A 19,206-nucleotide genomic window follows, 5' to 3' on the forward strand; every position below is an offset into this window, starting at 1 on the left:
TTCAAAGTTGACATTCTATATACTGCACATTAAATGTGGGAAATAGGAATAGTTTCATGGATTGCCGGCCAGTTTCAGGTATTATACATATATATTATCCCTAGGCATTCATAGAATGTCGGATTCTCCAACTTTGCAGGTAACACACACAGCTGTAAGGTTTTTCGAACTCTTTCTTTAACATTGTATCTCCTTCAACGCGTTTTGGAGACAGTAATGTCTCATTCAAAACCTTCAAAGAATTGAATATTTTAAGAAAAGTGATAAATGACAAAATGTAAAACTTCAAAATAGTTCAAAACAGTTTTATTAAATACAAAATCAGTTTCGAAATCTGTTATTGGACTTGCTCATTGAACATTAGTCGTTGTTTTGCAACCAAGTTCCTGCAAAAAACAAAGATTCTTATACATGTATGATTCTTCTATAGACGCAATAATTTATTAATTTCACTCATGGCAAAACTTATGAATTTCATACTAAACTTACGAATTTCTTTCTAAACGGTCATAGCAGAAGGGGAGGTTTTTTTCCCCAACAGAATAAGTAAATTTCTTAAACGTCCAGTTAATCAAATGAACGGTCACATTTTTCATATTATTTAGTTTGCTCTCGAAATTAGTAGAAAATAATTGATATGTAAAATGTAATCTCTGCATTGGAATTTTAGGAGGAAAATGTAATTTTTTTCAGAGGAATTTTTAAATTAAAGAATATGCATAGAGTGGCGCTTATAGAAACATAACCCGTCACATTTTTGCTTGAAAAATATATATTAGAGATGCATTCGTTTTTTTCACCTCTACGTAAACAATGAAATCTTTCAATTCGATTTTCACCCTTTTCTTGTGATCGAATTCTTGTGACATTGGATATGCTACTTATACAGGGTGTCCAGCGAAGGACTCCCTGTTTCAAAATCAAATATTTCGAAAACAAAAAAAAAAAAGATTTTGGAATGAAACAAACGGTATGTTTATTGTGAAAGTCGTAAAAATCATGTACAGAATTTTGGAATTTAGTACCAAAAAGTGCCAACAGGTGGCGCTGCATGTGTCTTGTAAAAACGTGTCTAGTGAGTGAGCTTTTCCTTTGGCGAAGATATCGATAGTTTTCGGGTCAGGGATTGTTGGAACATTATGCTGTTTTTGGAAACTTCGCTTTGCTGCCGTCGGACTGTGGCCTAACGTGTGAAATTTCAGCACCAGGTAACACTCGTTGTTCAATGGTATACATGTTTTTATTAAACCTTGTCTCACGTTTCAACGCTAGAAAAAATCGTCCAACCTTCGCAGCACTATTTATAGGGGCTTCTATTATGATTCCAGAGCGTAGCACCACACCTTTAGGTTGTAACTTCCAAATTTCTGTGTAGGATTTTTATGACGTTCACAGTAAACATTCCATTTATTTCATTCCAAAATCATCCTTTGTTTTTGTTGTATATTCACTTTTGAAATCAGGGAGTCTTTCGCTGAACACCTTGTGCTTAGGAATAATACAATAATTATTTTGTTTTAATTTAAATCAGTATTCTCACATGTATCCTCTAATATGAATTTGAAAAAATACTTTAACACATTAACTTAATTTATCAAATAAAGCAGTGGTTTTCTTTTTTTTTTTACATACGAAGGAATGTTTTCGAATTTTCAAAGATAAATATAACATGAATTGTAATTGTTTTTAACTAAATTTAAGGTAGAGTGTAGGCGAGCCATCATTAATAAACAGCAAATGAACGATACCTTTATTTTAATTAGCTCAAAATTTTGAAAGGAAAAAAATTGTTTTCCAACAAACATATTAAACAATGCGAAATAATATATGTATAGTCTTACTTATCATTCCCGTCATTTAAGGTGGTCAAGAGAAGGCAATTTCCTAACTGACTTCGAGAAATTAATGTATTAAAATCTATGGCAGCGTGGTTTTAAATTGTTTTCGAAATAATGTGCATTAAGTATGTACGCTTTACTCATAGGACTTAGAAATTGAAATCACGGACTTGCCGCTTTTATTTAAAACTAGTGGTACCCGCACGGCTTTTCCCGTAGTAGAAAATTAAAAGGTCGTCTGTATATTTACGAATAATGGATGATGAATTTCTCGCCAATTTGCAATGTTAATTTGCTCGCCCATGGTCGCATATGGTAGTTTGCTCGTCCGCGTTATGCTAATTTGCTAGTCCACGTCATGGTAATTTGTTCGTCCAAGTTATGATAATTTGCTCGGTAAAATGTTCTTAAAATTGGAATAGAAAAGAAAAAAACGAATTTTCGAAAAATCGCTTCGAGGTTCTCACACTACGAACTAATTCTGTGCCAAATTTCATGAAAATCGGTCGAACGGCCTAGGCGCTATGAGCGTAACAAATATCCAGAGACACAGGTATCCAGACACACAGACTTTGTGCTTGATTATTAGTAAGAAAAATAATTTTATTTGTTTGACCTGCATGGCTGTATAATGGGGTCTTCAAATTCATTTCACCTGATTTCAGGCTCCCTAATTATCTGAAATTTTGCATCCAAACAAAAAAAAAAAAAACGATCGCAATGCAATACAGTTAACTCCCAATTATCAGCGATCGGATTATCCGCGGGTCTTTTAACATTTTTTTTTCCTTCAACGGTGGTGACTTATGATTATGTTATTGTTTGTTTTTAGTTTTTTCATATATTTTTTGCAATCAATGTTATTGTTTTTAGCTATAAGTTTTCTGTATGTGTGAGTTTTATTCCTACATTTTAGCTATTGTATACACCAGTATCATTTTTTACCTGCAATTCGGATTATTCGCGGTTTCGCTTATCCGCGGTTACCATGCCACCCTAATCCTCAGATAATTATAATTAAGTTTTGGGCTTAAATCAAATCCAATGATGGTGGCACAAGTATAACTGAATTATCTTAAGAAGTAATGCAGGGATTGAAATGAAACTTTGTTTAGTGGACCTTAATTAAAACAGGGACTAATAAGAATTTGGTGCCATTCGCTCACTAGGCGATTGCTCACCTGGTGAGCGATTTTCTCAGTTTTGAACATTTTTCTCATAGAGTTTGACTTACATATCAAAAGGTATGTTTCTCTCTCTTAGGGTTCGGGAGATTCCAGTTTCTAATATTGCCCAAGCTCTTTCTTAGTTTGTTGCTAAGTTTCAGGAACTAAAACGTTTTAAATTCTGTTTGAATAGTTTTTTTTTTTTTTTTAAATACAAGAAAGACAGAAAAGGAAATTTAAGTTCAACAAAGCTGAGAAAACGTGCTGGTGAATCTATATGAACTAGAAAGTAAAAAACAATCTTAGAATCCAAAGTAAATGTTCAGCAACGAGATAATGTCCCTTAACTAAATGTAACTTCACATTTTGGATGAGCTTAAAATAACAGTAAAATGATTGACTTTAATGTTTGGAAAAAGCGTTAGGAGGGACAGGATATCAGTTGTCCTAAATTTATCATCACTAGCCATTCATGGATGTAAAATATTACACAAATATTAATACATAACACACCACACTTTTTTTGCACCTTTACAAAAATTTTAAAATCTTAAGAACCAGGAAAAAATTCAGGCGATAAATTGTTTTTCAGAGTTTATAGGTAAAATTCAGATAAAGATGGCTGATGAAGGCTCTGCCTAAAAGAGCTAGCTGCCAAGTTATATATATATATATATATATATATATAGTTTCATTTGCTAAACAGCTCTATCTGAGCATAGCATTGCGATGGGGTAAGAATCAACTACTTGCAGTTCTGGGAGTTTGCGAGCAATAAAAAGAAAGTAGCCACCTAGATGTTATTATAATTATTTAGATTTTGAGTTCCATGTTCACGTAATTGAAAGAATTTTAACTCAGTACAAAAAAAAAAAGATCGATCAAACCGTAACTGCATGGGTTGCTTATCTTGAGAAAATGAAAGCAAGGAACACAGTTAGAGTAATGAATTCAAAAATATCATTCTGTTTTCAATGAATTTGAATAACTGTATACAGTAGACTCCCGAGAACTCTGCATTCGATAAACCGGTCCCAGTCCCGAAAACTCGGCCACATCCAGGCTTGCCGAAAAAATCCCGTCCTGCTGCGTGCCTCCCCGATACCAGTAATTTTCAAACTCACCATCCTTTCGATCTCCATTTGGCTGAGTTTTTCGGGATTTTACTATACTATAAATTGAGGAAATGAATATTAGTGGCTTTTATAGCTCTGTTTAAAACTAATTCTTTGCAAATTCTTTAATTTGTAATCATAATTACCTTAAAGTAAGTAGTTCAGTTTCATTTATGCCTATTCTTCTTTTTGACATCTTCTGATGACCTGCAAAGTAAATTCAAATAAAACATTTAAAAAAAATTTTCTATAACAGTGGATTTTTTCAACTTAAAATATGTTTGCTATTTCTTATTATTCTTTTTGAACCAAAAAATTACTACTGACTTTTCAATCAAAAACACTTTGAAATAACAGAATAAAAATCTGAAATGTCAATGGCATGGATGTTCCCAGCAGCTATGCCGTGTACAGTAAAACCTGTCTACAACGATACTGTTGGGACCTAAAAAAATATCGTAAGAGACAGGTTGACGTTATAGAAAGTTTCATTATTCATGCTGACATTTTGCTGGGGCCAAAAAAAAAAAGTGTTGTTATAGACAGTATCGTTATACACAGGTTTCACTGTATAATGTCTACATTTTTAAAGCATTTTGCTATATTTAAGGCCAAAGAGTGTCATTCTATGTTTAAGTGAATTTAGATGGGATTATTTATCAAAAAAATCAACTTTTTTAAAATAAAATTATAATGCCTAGCAAAAGAAGTCAAGTTTATCCCCCATATTTCAATTTTAAATCAAGTACATGCTTCAACAGCTGGCTATGAATCCATATTTTACAATCAACAAACAGTCTAAAATAAAAAGTTTCTTATTGGAAACAGGTAGCCATTTTAGATAAATAGAATAGTGAGTAAATAGAAGCATTAGATGAGTATAGCAATTCTATGTCATTAGAATGGATGGTAGTTTTCATAATAAATTTGCAATTAAATTATTTTGTCTTTCTGATTTACATGTAACTTTGGTAGACTTGAAACCACAGAGAGGAATTTTGTGTTTAAATTTTTGTGTGGTTTAACAGTGGTAGTAATAAACTTTTGAAAATGCGACATGAGTTCATAAAATCGAAGGAGAGATTTTTCAACTTATTTTAAATAAACATTTGAACGCAATAGAAAGAAAAGAGAAGTTTTCAAGAAAAACTTAATTTTCTTTAATTTACTCTACTTACGCTGCAAAACATTCCCTCCTTACAAGGACATGACGTTCTGTATTCGTGGAATTTGTTTGGAACTTCACAGGGCAATCCTAGTTAGTATGAAAAACAAAATATGATAAATAAATGAGCAAAATAGATTAAAAGTTATGAGCAATTCATGTACATTTTTCAATATTTGAAGCAATTTCCTTGTTAAAATGTTGATCTTTTATCCAAGATCAAGAGAAAATGAAACCAGGCGCATTTATACCAATTAATATGCGACTTTTGTTTCACAGGGCCTGTATTTTAAGTAATGAGAACAAAGCTAGAGATCAAAATGCTTTCAGATATCGTCTTCAAGGTATGTTCCTTGAGTATCAATACACTTCTGTAGACAAATTTTCCATTCTTTGTATGCTCGCTGAAAGTCAGCAAATGAAACTTCCTTCAGAGCACGCAACACGCATGCAAGTCGCTTTTACAGCATCTAGAGGGCTCTGTAGCAGCGATTTTTAGGATTGCTTTACACTGAGAAAGAGGGGAAAGTCTCTAGGGGCAACGTCGGGACTACATTATCTCACGGGGCCTGTGCCCTGGGCATGGAATTTCTAAGGAGCAGGAAATTTGTTTTTTGTCTTTCTGGGAAAGTGTTTTTGAAATTTGCCTCATTCAAGTGATTCTATGAATTAAGCAAAGTGGGTTTGAAAATTCAGTTACTACTTATATTGACCAATTATCACATTGGCCATGACATATACATATTGTTAATCGATAATTCATTGGGGGGAAAACATTGAAAGTGGCGAGAATATGGAAACTTGCAAGTCAGGTCCTGCTGTAGAGATGCTGAGTAATCGTTGGGATGTCATTTTTCGTCAGGTACTCGTACGAGTTAAGTGTGACACAGCGCATTGTCTTGATGAAACTTCCCATCTGTGGCTATTTCTGGTCTCACTCGGTTGATCCTTCTGTTTATTCTTTTGCACAAAATTTGATTGCTTAACTCTATTCAATGTTTTACTATATTTTGAACTTGCACGCGTGCTCTGAAGGATGTTTCGTTTGCTGGCTTTCGATTGAACGCACGAAGCGTGGATAACCCGCTTAAAGAAGTGTGTTTATACTTGATATTCAAGTAACATACTGTCTAACCACGGATTGTATGGAATTGGCAAGCGTCCAGTTAAGACGAGTCCATCTGAATATGGGGGAAAGTAAAAATTTGATGCACGTGTTCCGTTTATTTGAATGAGACTCAGCTTAATTTAGAGGCTAACATACACCTCTGCAAAAGCTGACATCCCTAAAAACTAAAAGATTCGTCTATTTCCGTGCATTAACCGGATGTTTCCCTTCCCATGCAATCCGTGTTCAGACAATGGTCTAGCGGAATATGTAAAACATCTTGGTTCGCGGATTTCTTCTCATTACTTAAAATACATACCCATATACGCCGCGTTAAATGACTGCACGTAAACGGCTCATAGACGATAGAAGCACATAAATGCGAAATAACTAACGAGTCTTTTAAGAAGAAACTTGAATAATACTCATTTTTATACTAGAAAATCTTAAATATAAAATTAAATCTGCAATCAAAATCCTGCAATTCATATTTTGTTTAGTACATATTATGCTTATCTTTTTTAGTAGTAAGAGGAGTATTTAATTTCGTCTAATATCGAAAGGTAACCAATGTGTCTGACCTTCGTCTGCGAATCCACGGCAATATCTGTGATAATGTCCTCCAGTGCAGCATTCGTCGTCACGGCATTCCGTAGATCCACATGGCTGACCGCCATTTACGTAGATCTAAAAGGAGAAACCGAACTGTTGTCTTAACCTTAATCAATTATCAAGTTGTAAAATGTTACGTCTGATTATTTTGCATTGAATTAAAAATTTGGCCTGCGTACGGTTTTCAATTGCAGGCGACTTTTATTTTTCCTTTATTGATTTTGTTTTACTTTTCCTTCGAACATACTAAATGTTATAATTTCCTGATTTCTAAATCATTAACGAATATTTCTCAGAAAATAAAACTAAATGCATTTTTAAACATGTTCAATACGTTTTCCGAGAGATCTTAAATATCCATGCTATGAAAATCTGTTCGTGTCTGTCTATTTGTTAAATCTGAAGCTTGATCTTCTCAAGAATCGCTGCGAGTCAAGAGCCGAACAAGGTACCAATCGATTCGAAATTTTCCAAAGAAAACAATAAGATCAATCTCGTAATTGTTGGACTTTAATTAGCGTATATATTAATTAAAACGTCAATTAACAACACGTTCTCAGATTTTTTTTCTTTTCTGTTGCCATTTAACATATAGGTTAGAAAATAAAATTCTAATAATTGTTTTAAGAGCGCAGTTTTTTGGCTGCTATCCAAATCTTAAAACAACTTTTTCATCTAGAATTTTATTTTAAACCAGCTTTATTTCTCTCGACATCTCTCATTTTTTAGGTAGCCTGTGCAACGCCGGGCTACGCAGCTATAGTAATATAAATAAATGTTTAAGTATATGTTTCAAACAATGGCAGTATTGGGCTCACGTCTATTATTCCAAATATAGCATCCCACGCTTTTTCCATTAATTAGTTTATATCTTTATGTTGATGTTTAATCTAAAACTAAAAGATTTAAGATCTGAACAAACTTTTACATTGCTTTGCTCATGATCTCATCATCCTTTACATCCTGCCGTGGACAGGCAAACGACAGTATCTTCTAAAATGAGTTTCTGAAATTTTCGAAGATGCAAGTCTTTTATTCCCATACAAACACTAGCAAAATCTGACGTTCTTTTCTTGTTTTATTTTAAGCTGAAACCAAGTAAGCGAGTTTGAAAAATAAAGCGTACCTACGTAAAATAGTTGACAAAAGTGCATAAAAATATAAAATCTCTTTGATTATCCACAATTGGTGATAAATGCTTAAAAGGTATGTTTGAGAAGACTTTATGCAGTACAGACTCGGCTAATTCCTGCGTAGTTTAAACAGTTTAAGGCATCTCCTTTTTTTATGAACTAGATACAGAATGCCAAGTCTCCATTCTTTAGGTAGAGTCTCTGTCTCCCATTTTAAGACTATAATTTCGTAAATTACGCTTGTCAACTTTCCCCAACATATTTTATCAGTTCAGGAGAGATCATTAGTTCATGCATCATTTTTGTTTTTCAATTTATCAATAATGTCTTGTACTTCATCTATAGCAGGTGTTTCAATTAAACCCTCTTCCTCATATTTTCCTGTAGATGCTTCGATTATAAGCTGTGATGGAGCCGGGGTGCAGGTATTAAGTAATGGTTGAAATGTTCTACCCATCTTTCAAATAACCTTTTAATTTTTCTTTATAATTACCGTATTACCTCGCACTATCCTTCATGTCGAAAAATTCGGGGGTCACCAGATTTTTAAGAACACTTGTCTGGTCCTTTCCGGCATGCCGGAAAAACTTACTTTAGGAATTTATTTTTTTTTTCCGCACAGTGGTTTGCCTTCTGATTGGAACTGAATGAGGAAGTTTACTTTTTGTTTTGTTGCAAAATAAACCTCGAATTATTCGGCATGCCGGAAAATTCGAATTCCCCGGCATGCCGGATAATGCGGGGTAATCCGTTTTTATCTTTACAGATGGTGGTCCTTGGTTTAAAGTCTTTGCACTATTTGTTCACAGCCCTATACTAGATGGCTTTGCTTTCATTGTTCGACTTCTTCTGACAAGTATTCTTTAGGACATTTCTTTGTACTTTTGTGTATTATCTTCTCAACTGTTCACTCCTGTTTATACTCTTCAGTTGCATTCCTTATTATTAACTCCATTGACATCTCTAAGTGACGGACCTGAGTTATGAGCTCTCAACAATTAAGAAAAATTTTTGTTGATTCCCACTCATTTTTAGCTGTAAAAGCAACAAGGAGAATGATTTTGAAATGCGACTCGAGAAAAAAAAAACCTTTTCATTTTCACCTACTGGCAAACAGGTACTATTCTTCATAATATTCACTGAATAATATCTACTCCTGTAGAAGGATCCTGATTTACAACTGAGTTCAAGGGCATAATAATACTTCTTCTACTAGTTTTGATTCAAATTTTCAATACACAAAACAATTCAGAGCTAAGGAATGGTACATTTGTGTAGCAGAGAATGGAATAGTGCAGGATTCTCACGGTGCATCAACATTTACTCTTAATGCAGTATTATAAGTTACAAAAAAATTAATGCAGAAATAAACGAGAATAGAATGGATAGTCCATTGCGTATGACGAGTTTCAGCTTAAGCTGGACCGCGGAGTGATGGCTGATGACCTTGAAGCGAAAACACCATTCGTATCAGTGGTAATATGTAAAATCAGTCAGAAAGCGCCGAGTAACAAGAGGTGCCTTCGAGCTGATCCTATCTATTTCAAAATACTAACAAACGACCTCTTACAAAGATACAAATGATGTTTCCATTTCAAAATCATCCGCCATCTCCCAGTGGTCAAGCTTTACGTATAGCATTTTGTTTTGTATTTGAATTGGCAACCTTAATGTTTCACGGACTAAGTACGCCTCAAACAATGGCTTTTTAATGAGATGCGGCTATGTCTCTGGCTCTACAGAAACAAAGACCAGTAATGTGCTAAGGAAACATTTTATTGTGATATTTCCAGAAGTTTTGTCGTTGGGTGCAAATATTTTGAGACTGGCAGCATACCAACTTTTCTTTTAGGGTTTTGTAAAGCACCATGGCCCTGGTAAGAAATCACACGCAACTCCTGAACTGAAAAGTTTATTTCTGGAGCTGAACCAACAAGCGTGGAATCCGTGATAATCAAAATACATTACGAGTATGCCTTTACATTTAGAGCTAAGTTCTACAGTAAATGCATTCAGTATCAGTGGAATACTAAGATTCACGGACACAAAAATAATCTATTGAAAAATTAAAACTTTCGTAATTTTGCCACTAGCCTCATATATATAATAGCCAATGATCGAGTACCGCTCTTGACGTCATCAACAATGAAACTCGCTGCACGGTATGATAATTTGGTAATATATTTTGGTAATGTTTAACAAGCAGAGAAACTCTTTACTGTGACAAGGCTGAACTGGATCCGGTCACTTAACTGTTTTACTGGTAAGACTGTGTCATTTCAGGGGAATAAAGAAACATAAAGTGGTTAACAATGAACGCTATCTACTGGAGTTTAGGGTTAGTTCACTGGAATTAGGGTTACAATTTCAACTATCAAAACATCACCAAACAGGCAATGGCTTCGTTTAAATGTAGAAGCAATTTTCACCCGTGACATTTAGACGGGCGATTTTCTAGTTGTCTATAACTATCTTTCTTTATCGCCTCATCTATGGGATATGGTGAAGGAATATTTAAGTAAAAAGATCAAGCATATCAAATGAAAAGATTTAACATATACAGCTTACCACAAACGTTAATAAAATCAAAGCAATTGCCACCTTCATTTTTTTCGAGATTCTTTGAAAAGAATGTATTCTATGACTTTTGTCTTCTCTTTTTATGAAATGCATAGATAAAAAAGAAAACTATGATTGTGTGAAAAAAGCACCTGGAGAAGTGATTGGAAGTACGATGTCAGGGCCAACGGATAAGGTATCAATCAAACTTGGAAATCAGCAGGAGTTAAATCAAAATTTAAAGCGCAAAATTTTTGTTTAATGGTGAAAGGATTGTTTGTTGCAACCATCTTAATATAGCTGTGTCGAACGCAATTTATATTGATTTCAACACCATACAGTAACAAAAGTAAATACAGGGTATCCGAAAAGTAATCGACATATTTTTAAAATTCATAGAAAAACAAAAATTCTCGTATGAACATGCGGTTTGCACCATAATACTTCACAAGTTCCAGAAGTTTTTATGACATCGGGATTTTTAGGCATTGAAGTAATAATTCTTAAGGGGATTTCAATGAATGTTTTTTCTATTGTGTTTTGTGTACTATTGTCCTCAATCAAATGGGAATTTTTGGAGACTGTTGTCCCTACTCCAATTAGTATTTTTTAATTGGACCGTTGACACTATTTAGGAGCTATTGTCTTCCTTCAGACAGGGAGTTTTAGGAGCTGTTGTTCTCATTCTAAGTTGATTTTTAAGCGTTGTATTCAAATAAGAATCTGTTGGGTCTGCTGACACTGTTTTGGGACGATACCTCCCTCCCCCCCCCTTCACTCAAATGCCAATTTTAGATATATACAAGCTTCATTCATATTAGAGGTAAGGCCCCTATATAGATGAGCCGACGCATCAGCTTAAGATTAGCCATTTTGGATCGGAGCGCGTGTTCGAGTGGTTGTCTTTTCTGGCGAGTTCTCGCGTTTGGTGATGGTTCACCGTGAGCAATTATTAGCGGCAGACGTGAATTGTGTATTAAATAAAATATTATTTTTGGCCGATTTGGCGAAATCCGAAACTTTGTTGTAGTAACTCTATGAGTGCAACAATGAAAAATCCGATCCAAAATGGCTAAACTTAAGCTGATGCGTCGGCCTATCTATATAGCGACTCTAATAGAGGGACATGCGTCAAGTGATCTTCGCTCCTTTCTCCCTTCTGCCAAAAAAAAAAAAAATGAGTTCTGTTTTTCACCAATTTGCTAAAGCCAACAATTGACTGATTATGATCATATTACCAATTGTGACATTCTACTGATCATGACTATGTTACTGCACCAGTACATTTTTAATCATTCTTATCTTTAATCAAGACTTTTTTTGAAAATATGTAGTTTCTAAAATGTAAAATAACTTTTAATCATTTTGTAATTAATTCTCCTTATCAATTATGTTTTTGAAAGTAACATCATTTTATCATCAAAATTGTACTTTAAAGAAAAATATATAAATGATTTTTGTAATTGCAATCAACCTTAATTATGTACACAAAATATTAATTTTGATGTTGTTACTGTATTTTGTCAAAATTTTAATCAAGTCAGCTGTAGTTCCGGGTTTCTTAGTTGGATGGCGTTGGAAAGTCACTCCACATTTCCCACCAAAACCGAGAAGGTCTTGTTACCATTCGGGGGAGAAGTGGAGGAGTTGTCTTCAGTTTACTTAAGAATCACTGATCTTATTGAAATAAAAATTTTTGGGAATAGCCCGTGCGAACTTCTTTTCTACTCAGACAAATTATATATAGCAGGGTTTTTTTTTTTTTTTTTTGAGATAACTGTTTAACTCTGTTATTTTGATAACTGCTAGCTACCGCATTGACCAACATCCTGAATTCAACAATTTTAGGGGGGGGGGTGCCCCGTAGCATTTTAGCGGGTGCGCCATCGCCCTTGCGGGAATGGGCCCCCTGGATACAACATTACGAAGCCGACAACTTAATTGTAGGTCAATACAATAAGCATTAATGTAAGAAAGATATTTTTTAATTTAATTTAATTTTTTATTTTTAACTGAATTTTTATTTGCTTATTAGACTACCCTACAATATATTCCTTGCAACTATTACCGTATGTTTTTGAGAAGTAAACTTCCTGAATTTTCTTCAACTTTCAAGAGAGTTAAAATAACCTGTTAATGATGGAAATATTTACATCTACTGTGCTGGAATCTAATTTTTTGCGTATCCTCCCTCAAAGTACTTTTTTTTTCGTAAATGCATATTTAATGAATTTTTCAACTGAAACTATAACTTCAAAAAGAAAAAAAAAAATTTCTAATCATCATTACACACACTTAAGAGAAGTAATAATAATGATAATTCAAGACTTTTAATCAAACAATAGTTTATTAAAAATTAAATTGATGCTTGTTTGCAAATAAATACAGAGTCGACAACTGTTCTTGAACAGGTATCGATTTTTTTCAATTGTTCAAATTTTAATTGTTCAAAATAGTAGTCTCACGTATAGAATTATATTCTATCGTTGATGCATTCCTTCAATATTTGATCTACAATCATAATACATGAATCAACTATCACAATGCTTGCAAAATGCTTTCCACCAAATTATCGTCCAACATATCGTGCGGGAGAGTGACTTCCAGCCGGGGCTCATCCTGCATCGCTTGGGATATGCTAACCATGGCGTTGCTGTTTCCGGACCAACACCTTCTGGCCACCTGTAATGGAGAAATACATGAGGCCAAAAAAACTCTAAAAAAACCCAGCTACTTAGGGTTGTGGGAATTCAACCCTAGCAAGTTTTGTTTATTCACATGACAATCGCTTGGGATATGCTAACCATGGCGTTGCTGTTCCCGGACCAACACTTTCTGACCAACTGTAATGTAGAACGTAGCTGTTACTTCGTTCAGTCTCAGGACAGAGACGATCCATATGGACTTAACAAGGAAGTCATTTCGAGTAAAGCTAGTTTTACATTTTACCCGAAAAACGAACTCTTACCCGAAAGGGGGTTTTTCCCCCCTTCTTTTTCTTCTTTGTAACGTAATGATGAGGTAAAGTTTGTGTAGCCTCACAGACACACATACAGGCAGACATTTTTCGAAATTGGTAAAATTAGATTCCTCACTCCTCAAGACGTGTAAATCCGTCGAAATTAGGAATTCAAAAACTGTTACGCGAATCTAATGCTTTAAAATATATATATATTTAAGTAGATGTAAACATTTCCGAAACAATGTTTGACTTCAAAACTTTCTTAACCGCAAAATTCAATAGTAAAGACTACTACTATCAAAAACTGCATAAACATGACTTAAAATATATAAATAAACTGAAAGAGAACAATTCATAATAGTTCCTATTGACAAAGCAGCAAATAACTACGGTATCATATGAAAACAGTTTTATATTAGTGCATGTATACAAGAGCTTACTTCATCCTTTTACAACAGCAAATCGAACCTTAACACTGAGATTGTCTTGAAGCAGTTTATTGCTTTTAAAAAACTCTGCAAATCGAAGTTTGCTCATAATTTTTCCATTTTTAATTATCAGTCTTGACCATTCATTTTCATGACTCCCAAGTTCCATAAATCCCCAGTCAAGTTTAGATTAATTTGTTCAACCACGAACAGCTTTGGTAAATGTTTAAACATCAAACTTCAATCTTTTTTAAAACAAATCTACAGTTTTCTGAAGAATAAATACATGCACTCGAATTATTTCTGGTGCATAGACAATAGCTATGAAATTAAAGATAAAATAAATTCCACTTCCACACACCCACATCTGTATGTACGTTCGAATTTGTAAACTTGTTTTGTAATATTCCTTTGAAAGACCTGTATGCAACTCTTCTGAAAATCTCTGGGGGTTGGTTGTTTGCACAAGTTGGCAGTAGTATTGTCTTTTTAGACTTTCTAATACAATTAAACATTCAATGTTAAATGGCGCGCTGCCGACCTCTTCAGAAACCTGCAAATTTTAAATTTTAAGTAAAACCACTGCTCCCGCTCTCCGTCGACGAAGCAGTGCCCAACCAGTTAATTTTTACTGTTTAAATGTAGTTATGGTTAAATTTGTCGGTTTTGCATTTGTACTACTTGAAGTTATTGCATATCTTGTTCAAAAAAATTTTTTCAATTTGTTGTTATTTCGTTATTTTACACTTCTTTCGTGCACGCCTGGAGGTGGAACACATGCATAATATCAAATATTTAAAATACATTAACCGCAATTATGCGCTGGTTGAGTGTAGAATATATTATTTTTCACATTCCCTATATATATATATAAATATATATATATATATATATATATATATATATATATATATATATATATATATATATATATATATATATATATATATATATATATATATATATATATATATATATATATATATAAGAAGTAAAATGTAAGCAGTTACAGTCTGCGCATGGATTATATGGAATTGGCAAACGTCCAGTTAAGATATGTATCTGAATGAGGGGGAAAGCAAAAATTTGATGCACTTTTCCGCTCATTTGAATGTGTGTTTAATTTAAAGGCTAATATACACCTGCAAAAGCTGACATCCCTGAAAACTAATCGATGCGTCCATTTCCGCCTGTAAACCGGATGTTTGCCCTTCCATCTAATCGGTGGTCAGACTGTATATTTGCAGTGACTACGAATGAGTTCATTATTCCTAATTTTTGTATTTTACATGTCGAACTAGAGTACAGAAAACCATCATTGCTTTGTCGTTATATTGATTATCACAGTATTTTTTCAACAAAATTCACAAGTAAAACGTTGATAAGAATAAAAATGTTACTGAACTTGGGAAGAATTGTTGTAACAGAATCAAAAGTGAGGAAACTTACTCCGTTAAGAACATCCCATGTCAGCATACCCCTCGCTTTCTTCTCTGCCTCCTGAAAAAAAAATCAGTCATGTTATTAAACATAAGAAAACTACTGCAAAAAGGAAAGGAGGTGCCTGTGTTATCTTAAAATACACATCTTAAAGTCGTTTCATGCTTTTTTTTTTTTTTTAATGTTTAGTTCGGATGAAGTTTCAACTTAGACATGAAAGTTTAATTTTAGCAGACGACGAGCATTTTGCTTTTAGTTTAAGATCTCGAAGAATTAATTTTAAACTCTATAATTCGTTTCATTGAAAACAATATTATGGCATCAACCTACATTTCTATTGCATTACTTGCGTTGAATGTTAAGGTATACTCTAAATCGGGTCAAAAAGTAGATTTTTAAAAAAAATATGAAGAAGGTAAGTTAAACTTACATCTGATCCATCAAGTAATAGTCCAAAACCACCATTCATGACTTCACCCCTGCAACAAATAAAGTTTTAAATAGAAAGTTTCTCAAATAATTTCCTAAAAATTTCAAAAAAAAAAAAAAAAAAAAAAACTATTGAAATTATATTCGACTAGAAAGCGAAAAAAAATTTGTTTGAACACCTTCCTATGACGTTTCCAAATTGTATTTCACAACGAGTGAGCATATAAAACCCTCATTTTGGTACAATTAAGGGATTATATGCACGAATGTGTTTAGTTCAGCTTACTTCAAAAAGTAAAACTTTAAGTTTCTCTTGAAATAATGGATATAAGGAAATTTATCAAATTTGTATGAAGAGTAATTGCCGACTCAAGAAAAGCAGCTAAATTAATCCGAGGTGTATAAGAATCGGGATGTATGTCTAAGAAAAGAATTTATTGTTCAGTCAAATTCTTTTCAAGCCTATTACTAGAAATGCAAATGAATTTGATGCAAAATTTATCTAGTACGCTCTTCATTCTTTGTAGGGGTTGGATGTGTACCTTGTAAGCATTACTCTGTATTTAAAATGAAACACGAACGCAGATAAAATTTGAGATCCATTGTTAAATGCAAAACTTCTTCTAAGTTTGTAATTCAGGTTCAACAGACGATGATCGACTTCGTTCGACAGCACTCCATTAGTTATAGTCTGTCTCTGATAGATGCTTGATCTTAGACTTGCACATTTATGTTTGGGTTGAAAGAGAAGAAATTCTTACATTGGCATAGTGTCAATAACCGCTATTTGCAAAGTAAACTGGCTGAATATTTTGAATAATGAAATCGCTGGATTCTTTTAACAGCAGAAGTCATCATAGCTGAGCCATGGCTCAGTGACCACAATCTTGATACGAAAATGATAACTTACCAGCCAACTCCTCCTCCGTTATGCAATGCTACCCAGGTTGCACCTCGGAATGCATCACCTATACAGTTTTGGACGGACATGTCTGGAAAAACGAGAAAAAAACAATGATTAGATTTATTCAAACGAATTATTGAAGCACAAATGATCTAAGCACTTGGTAAACCAATAAAAGATAGAACTGTAAATTTTACTTCCATGTATAAAAGCAATTCTACATATAAAGGTAAAAGGGTTTTCGAGCTGGGAGGTGCCCCGCCCCTTCCCCTAGGGGGCATAGAAGAACATCAAGGGAGACGAGAGTATCCAAAAATTAAAAAATAAACATAAAATTCACTGAATTTTGTATACGTATTAAATAATGTGTGTCTCATACGCAAACGTGATTGGCGTTGCAAGCTAACCTCTTCTAGGTCCCATATTAGATCAAAAAAAAAAAGTGTTTACTTCTTTGTTTCATTGATTTTAAGTTAAAACCTCAAAATAAAGTTATGTGTAGTAATATTAAACTTTGTGTGTGAAATAATCTAGATTTTAGTTTAATGACCGGCCTAAATTTTCGATTGTACTACTTGTGTTGACCGCATATGGAAGAGGGGGGGGGGGGGAAGGACATCACAACGGAGCTCAAAGGGAGGCCTAGAACCTTAAAGATTGCTGACCTCAAATTTAGAAAATACTTCCAAAGGTGAACTTCCATTGAAAAACATTCAATGGAAGTTGAACTTTGCATGCGTTTTGCTCAAAACTTAAAAAGGTTCACATACATAAATTCCTTTGCGTCGCAATGCCTCAAACAGGGCCTTATTACCCAAAAGGCTCGAGAAGCTTGAGCTTCCCCTCAGAATTTTAAGGAGGGGGCAAACATGACTGTAAAACTGTGCAGAACAATTCTAGTTTCTGCTTTTTACTGTGTTTTTTAAAGAAATTGCAAGCATTAGAACTTGCTAAACAAAAATGTTTGAAGGAATAAAATTATTATAGAAAGTGAGGACAGATAGATTTGATAAAATCTAGCCACAAGCAAGATTTTCAACTGTGGGATTTGATTCAACTTCGTTACAATGTACTTTTATGACATTTAATTTCCTCTGTGAAATGTCAAATATGATTCTACCCATATTGGTGAGAATTCAAGTGCAACATAAGTAATAAACAAACTTCTGTCAGTAGGTAAGGTGAAATAAGCTTAAATCTGAATTCTGCTAAGCCTCTTAGCATTAATCAGTGCTGTATAAATGTGTAGAGAATGTTTAGAAAAATTTCGCAAAACAAAAAGTGGGAGGCCTCAAAATGAGATCGAGCTTTCCTTAATTTCAGAGGTTCATCAGGCCCTGGCCTCATATATGAATATTGCAAAACGTTTAAATGCAAAACTTCAATTCTTCTGGGATGTAAGACACCTCAGCTCAACAGTTAAATATTAACTGACAGACTCTTAGCTCACCTGCACAGAATGCTGAGCCGTCGGCAATGTTGGACGTTTCTCTGAAGGGACTGTCAGTGCCACTGACGTCGTGGTGATCTCTACTCAACACTATTGGAGCCTGAAATGAAAATAATAAATTCTAATCAGGCAGTTGTGAATATGTAAGGTGTGTGAGAAAATCGTTGTATTACCTTTTGATAGGTCTAAGGTCTAACGATTTTAATTTTAGAAAATTAATGATGACATTTATTTAAGCTGTAAGAAAAACACAAGCTGTGTGAAACAAAAGTTGGCTAATTTAATTTTGCTACAAATAATGTTGAACAACAATGAAATCTTTAATTATTTAAATTATTTTTATTAAGCAAGCTAAATAGATAATATTCTCTGAAGCAGGAATCTATTATTGTAGTAATGTCAGATCATTATACACTCCTGTTTGTGAAAATTGCAACGCCACGAAGGACTTACGCGAAGCTGAAAATTGCAGGAAATGTAAGGTAGGGCATGATATGCAAATGATTAGAATTGCAGACCGGTAGCGCATGTGTATGCTGAGCAGCGCCTTCTGAACGACGGATCGAACCGAATACAAATAGACGGCTGTAGCGAGACGTGTATGATTATCGGTGGTTATATGCGAGAGTAAACGTTAACTGAATCTTTACTACGCCTCTTCGACGAAAGAAAGCGAAATTTGAGCAAATTTCGGAGTTTGAACGGGGCAGAATCGTCGGCCTTCGTGAAGCTGGATTGTCTTATCGTGCAGTAGCCGCTCGTGTGCAGCGTAACAGCAACACAATCATGCTTGTTTGAAAGCAGTGGACGGACGAGGGTCGGACAGTTCGGAAATCTGGGAGTGGACCCCGAAATGTGACGTCAGCTCGCGATGACAGACACCTGGTGCGTATGGCG

At 34.2% G+C, this 19,206-nt stretch overlaps 2 protein-coding genes across 2 annotated transcripts in view; both read right to left on the bottom strand.

Annotated features, from left to right (window-relative positions):
• Nucleotides 1-291: 291 nt before the first annotated feature.
• On the bottom strand, nucleotides 292-10,766 carry LOC129219668 (U19-ctenitoxin-Pn1a-like). Its single transcript, XM_054853944.1, has 5 exons — nucleotides 10,706-10,766; nucleotides 6,974-7,079; nucleotides 5,298-5,374; nucleotides 4,266-4,326; nucleotides 292-386 (listed from the first exon to the last, which is right to left on the bottom strand). Exons 1-4 carry the CDS (start codon nucleotides 10,742-10,744, stop codon nucleotides 4,297-4,299), a joined length of 252 nt encoding a protein of 83 aa, XP_054709919.1. The 5' UTR covers nucleotides 10,745-10,766; the 3' UTR covers nucleotides 292-386; nucleotides 4,266-4,296.
• Nucleotides 10,767-13,052: 2,286 nt separating this feature from the next.
• LOC129219667 (urocanate hydratase-like) overlaps nucleotides 13,053-19,206 on the bottom strand; it is a 66,708-nt gene continuing 60,554 nt past the window's right edge. Inside the window, exons 18-22 of the mRNA XM_054853943.1 lie at nucleotides 18,310-18,409; nucleotides 16,866-16,947; nucleotides 15,957-16,005; nucleotides 15,536-15,586; nucleotides 13,053-13,378 (exon numbers count right to left, since the gene is read on the bottom strand). Of these exons, the coding sequence (XP_054709918.1) occupies nucleotides 13,235-13,378; nucleotides 15,536-15,586; nucleotides 15,957-16,005; nucleotides 16,866-16,947; nucleotides 18,310-18,409 (426 nt within the window). The 3' untranslated portion in view covers nucleotides 13,053-13,234. The remainder of the gene's footprint in view (nucleotides 13,379-15,535; nucleotides 15,587-15,956; nucleotides 16,006-16,865; nucleotides 16,948-18,309; nucleotides 18,410-19,206) is intronic.

Source organism: Uloborus diversus, chromosome 4, assembly GCF_026930045.1.
Source record: "Uloborus diversus isolate 005 chromosome 4, Udiv.v.3.1, whole genome shotgun sequence".
In the NCBI taxonomy this organism is placed as follows: Eukaryota; Metazoa; Arthropoda; class Arachnida; order Araneae; family Uloboridae; genus Uloborus; species Uloborus diversus.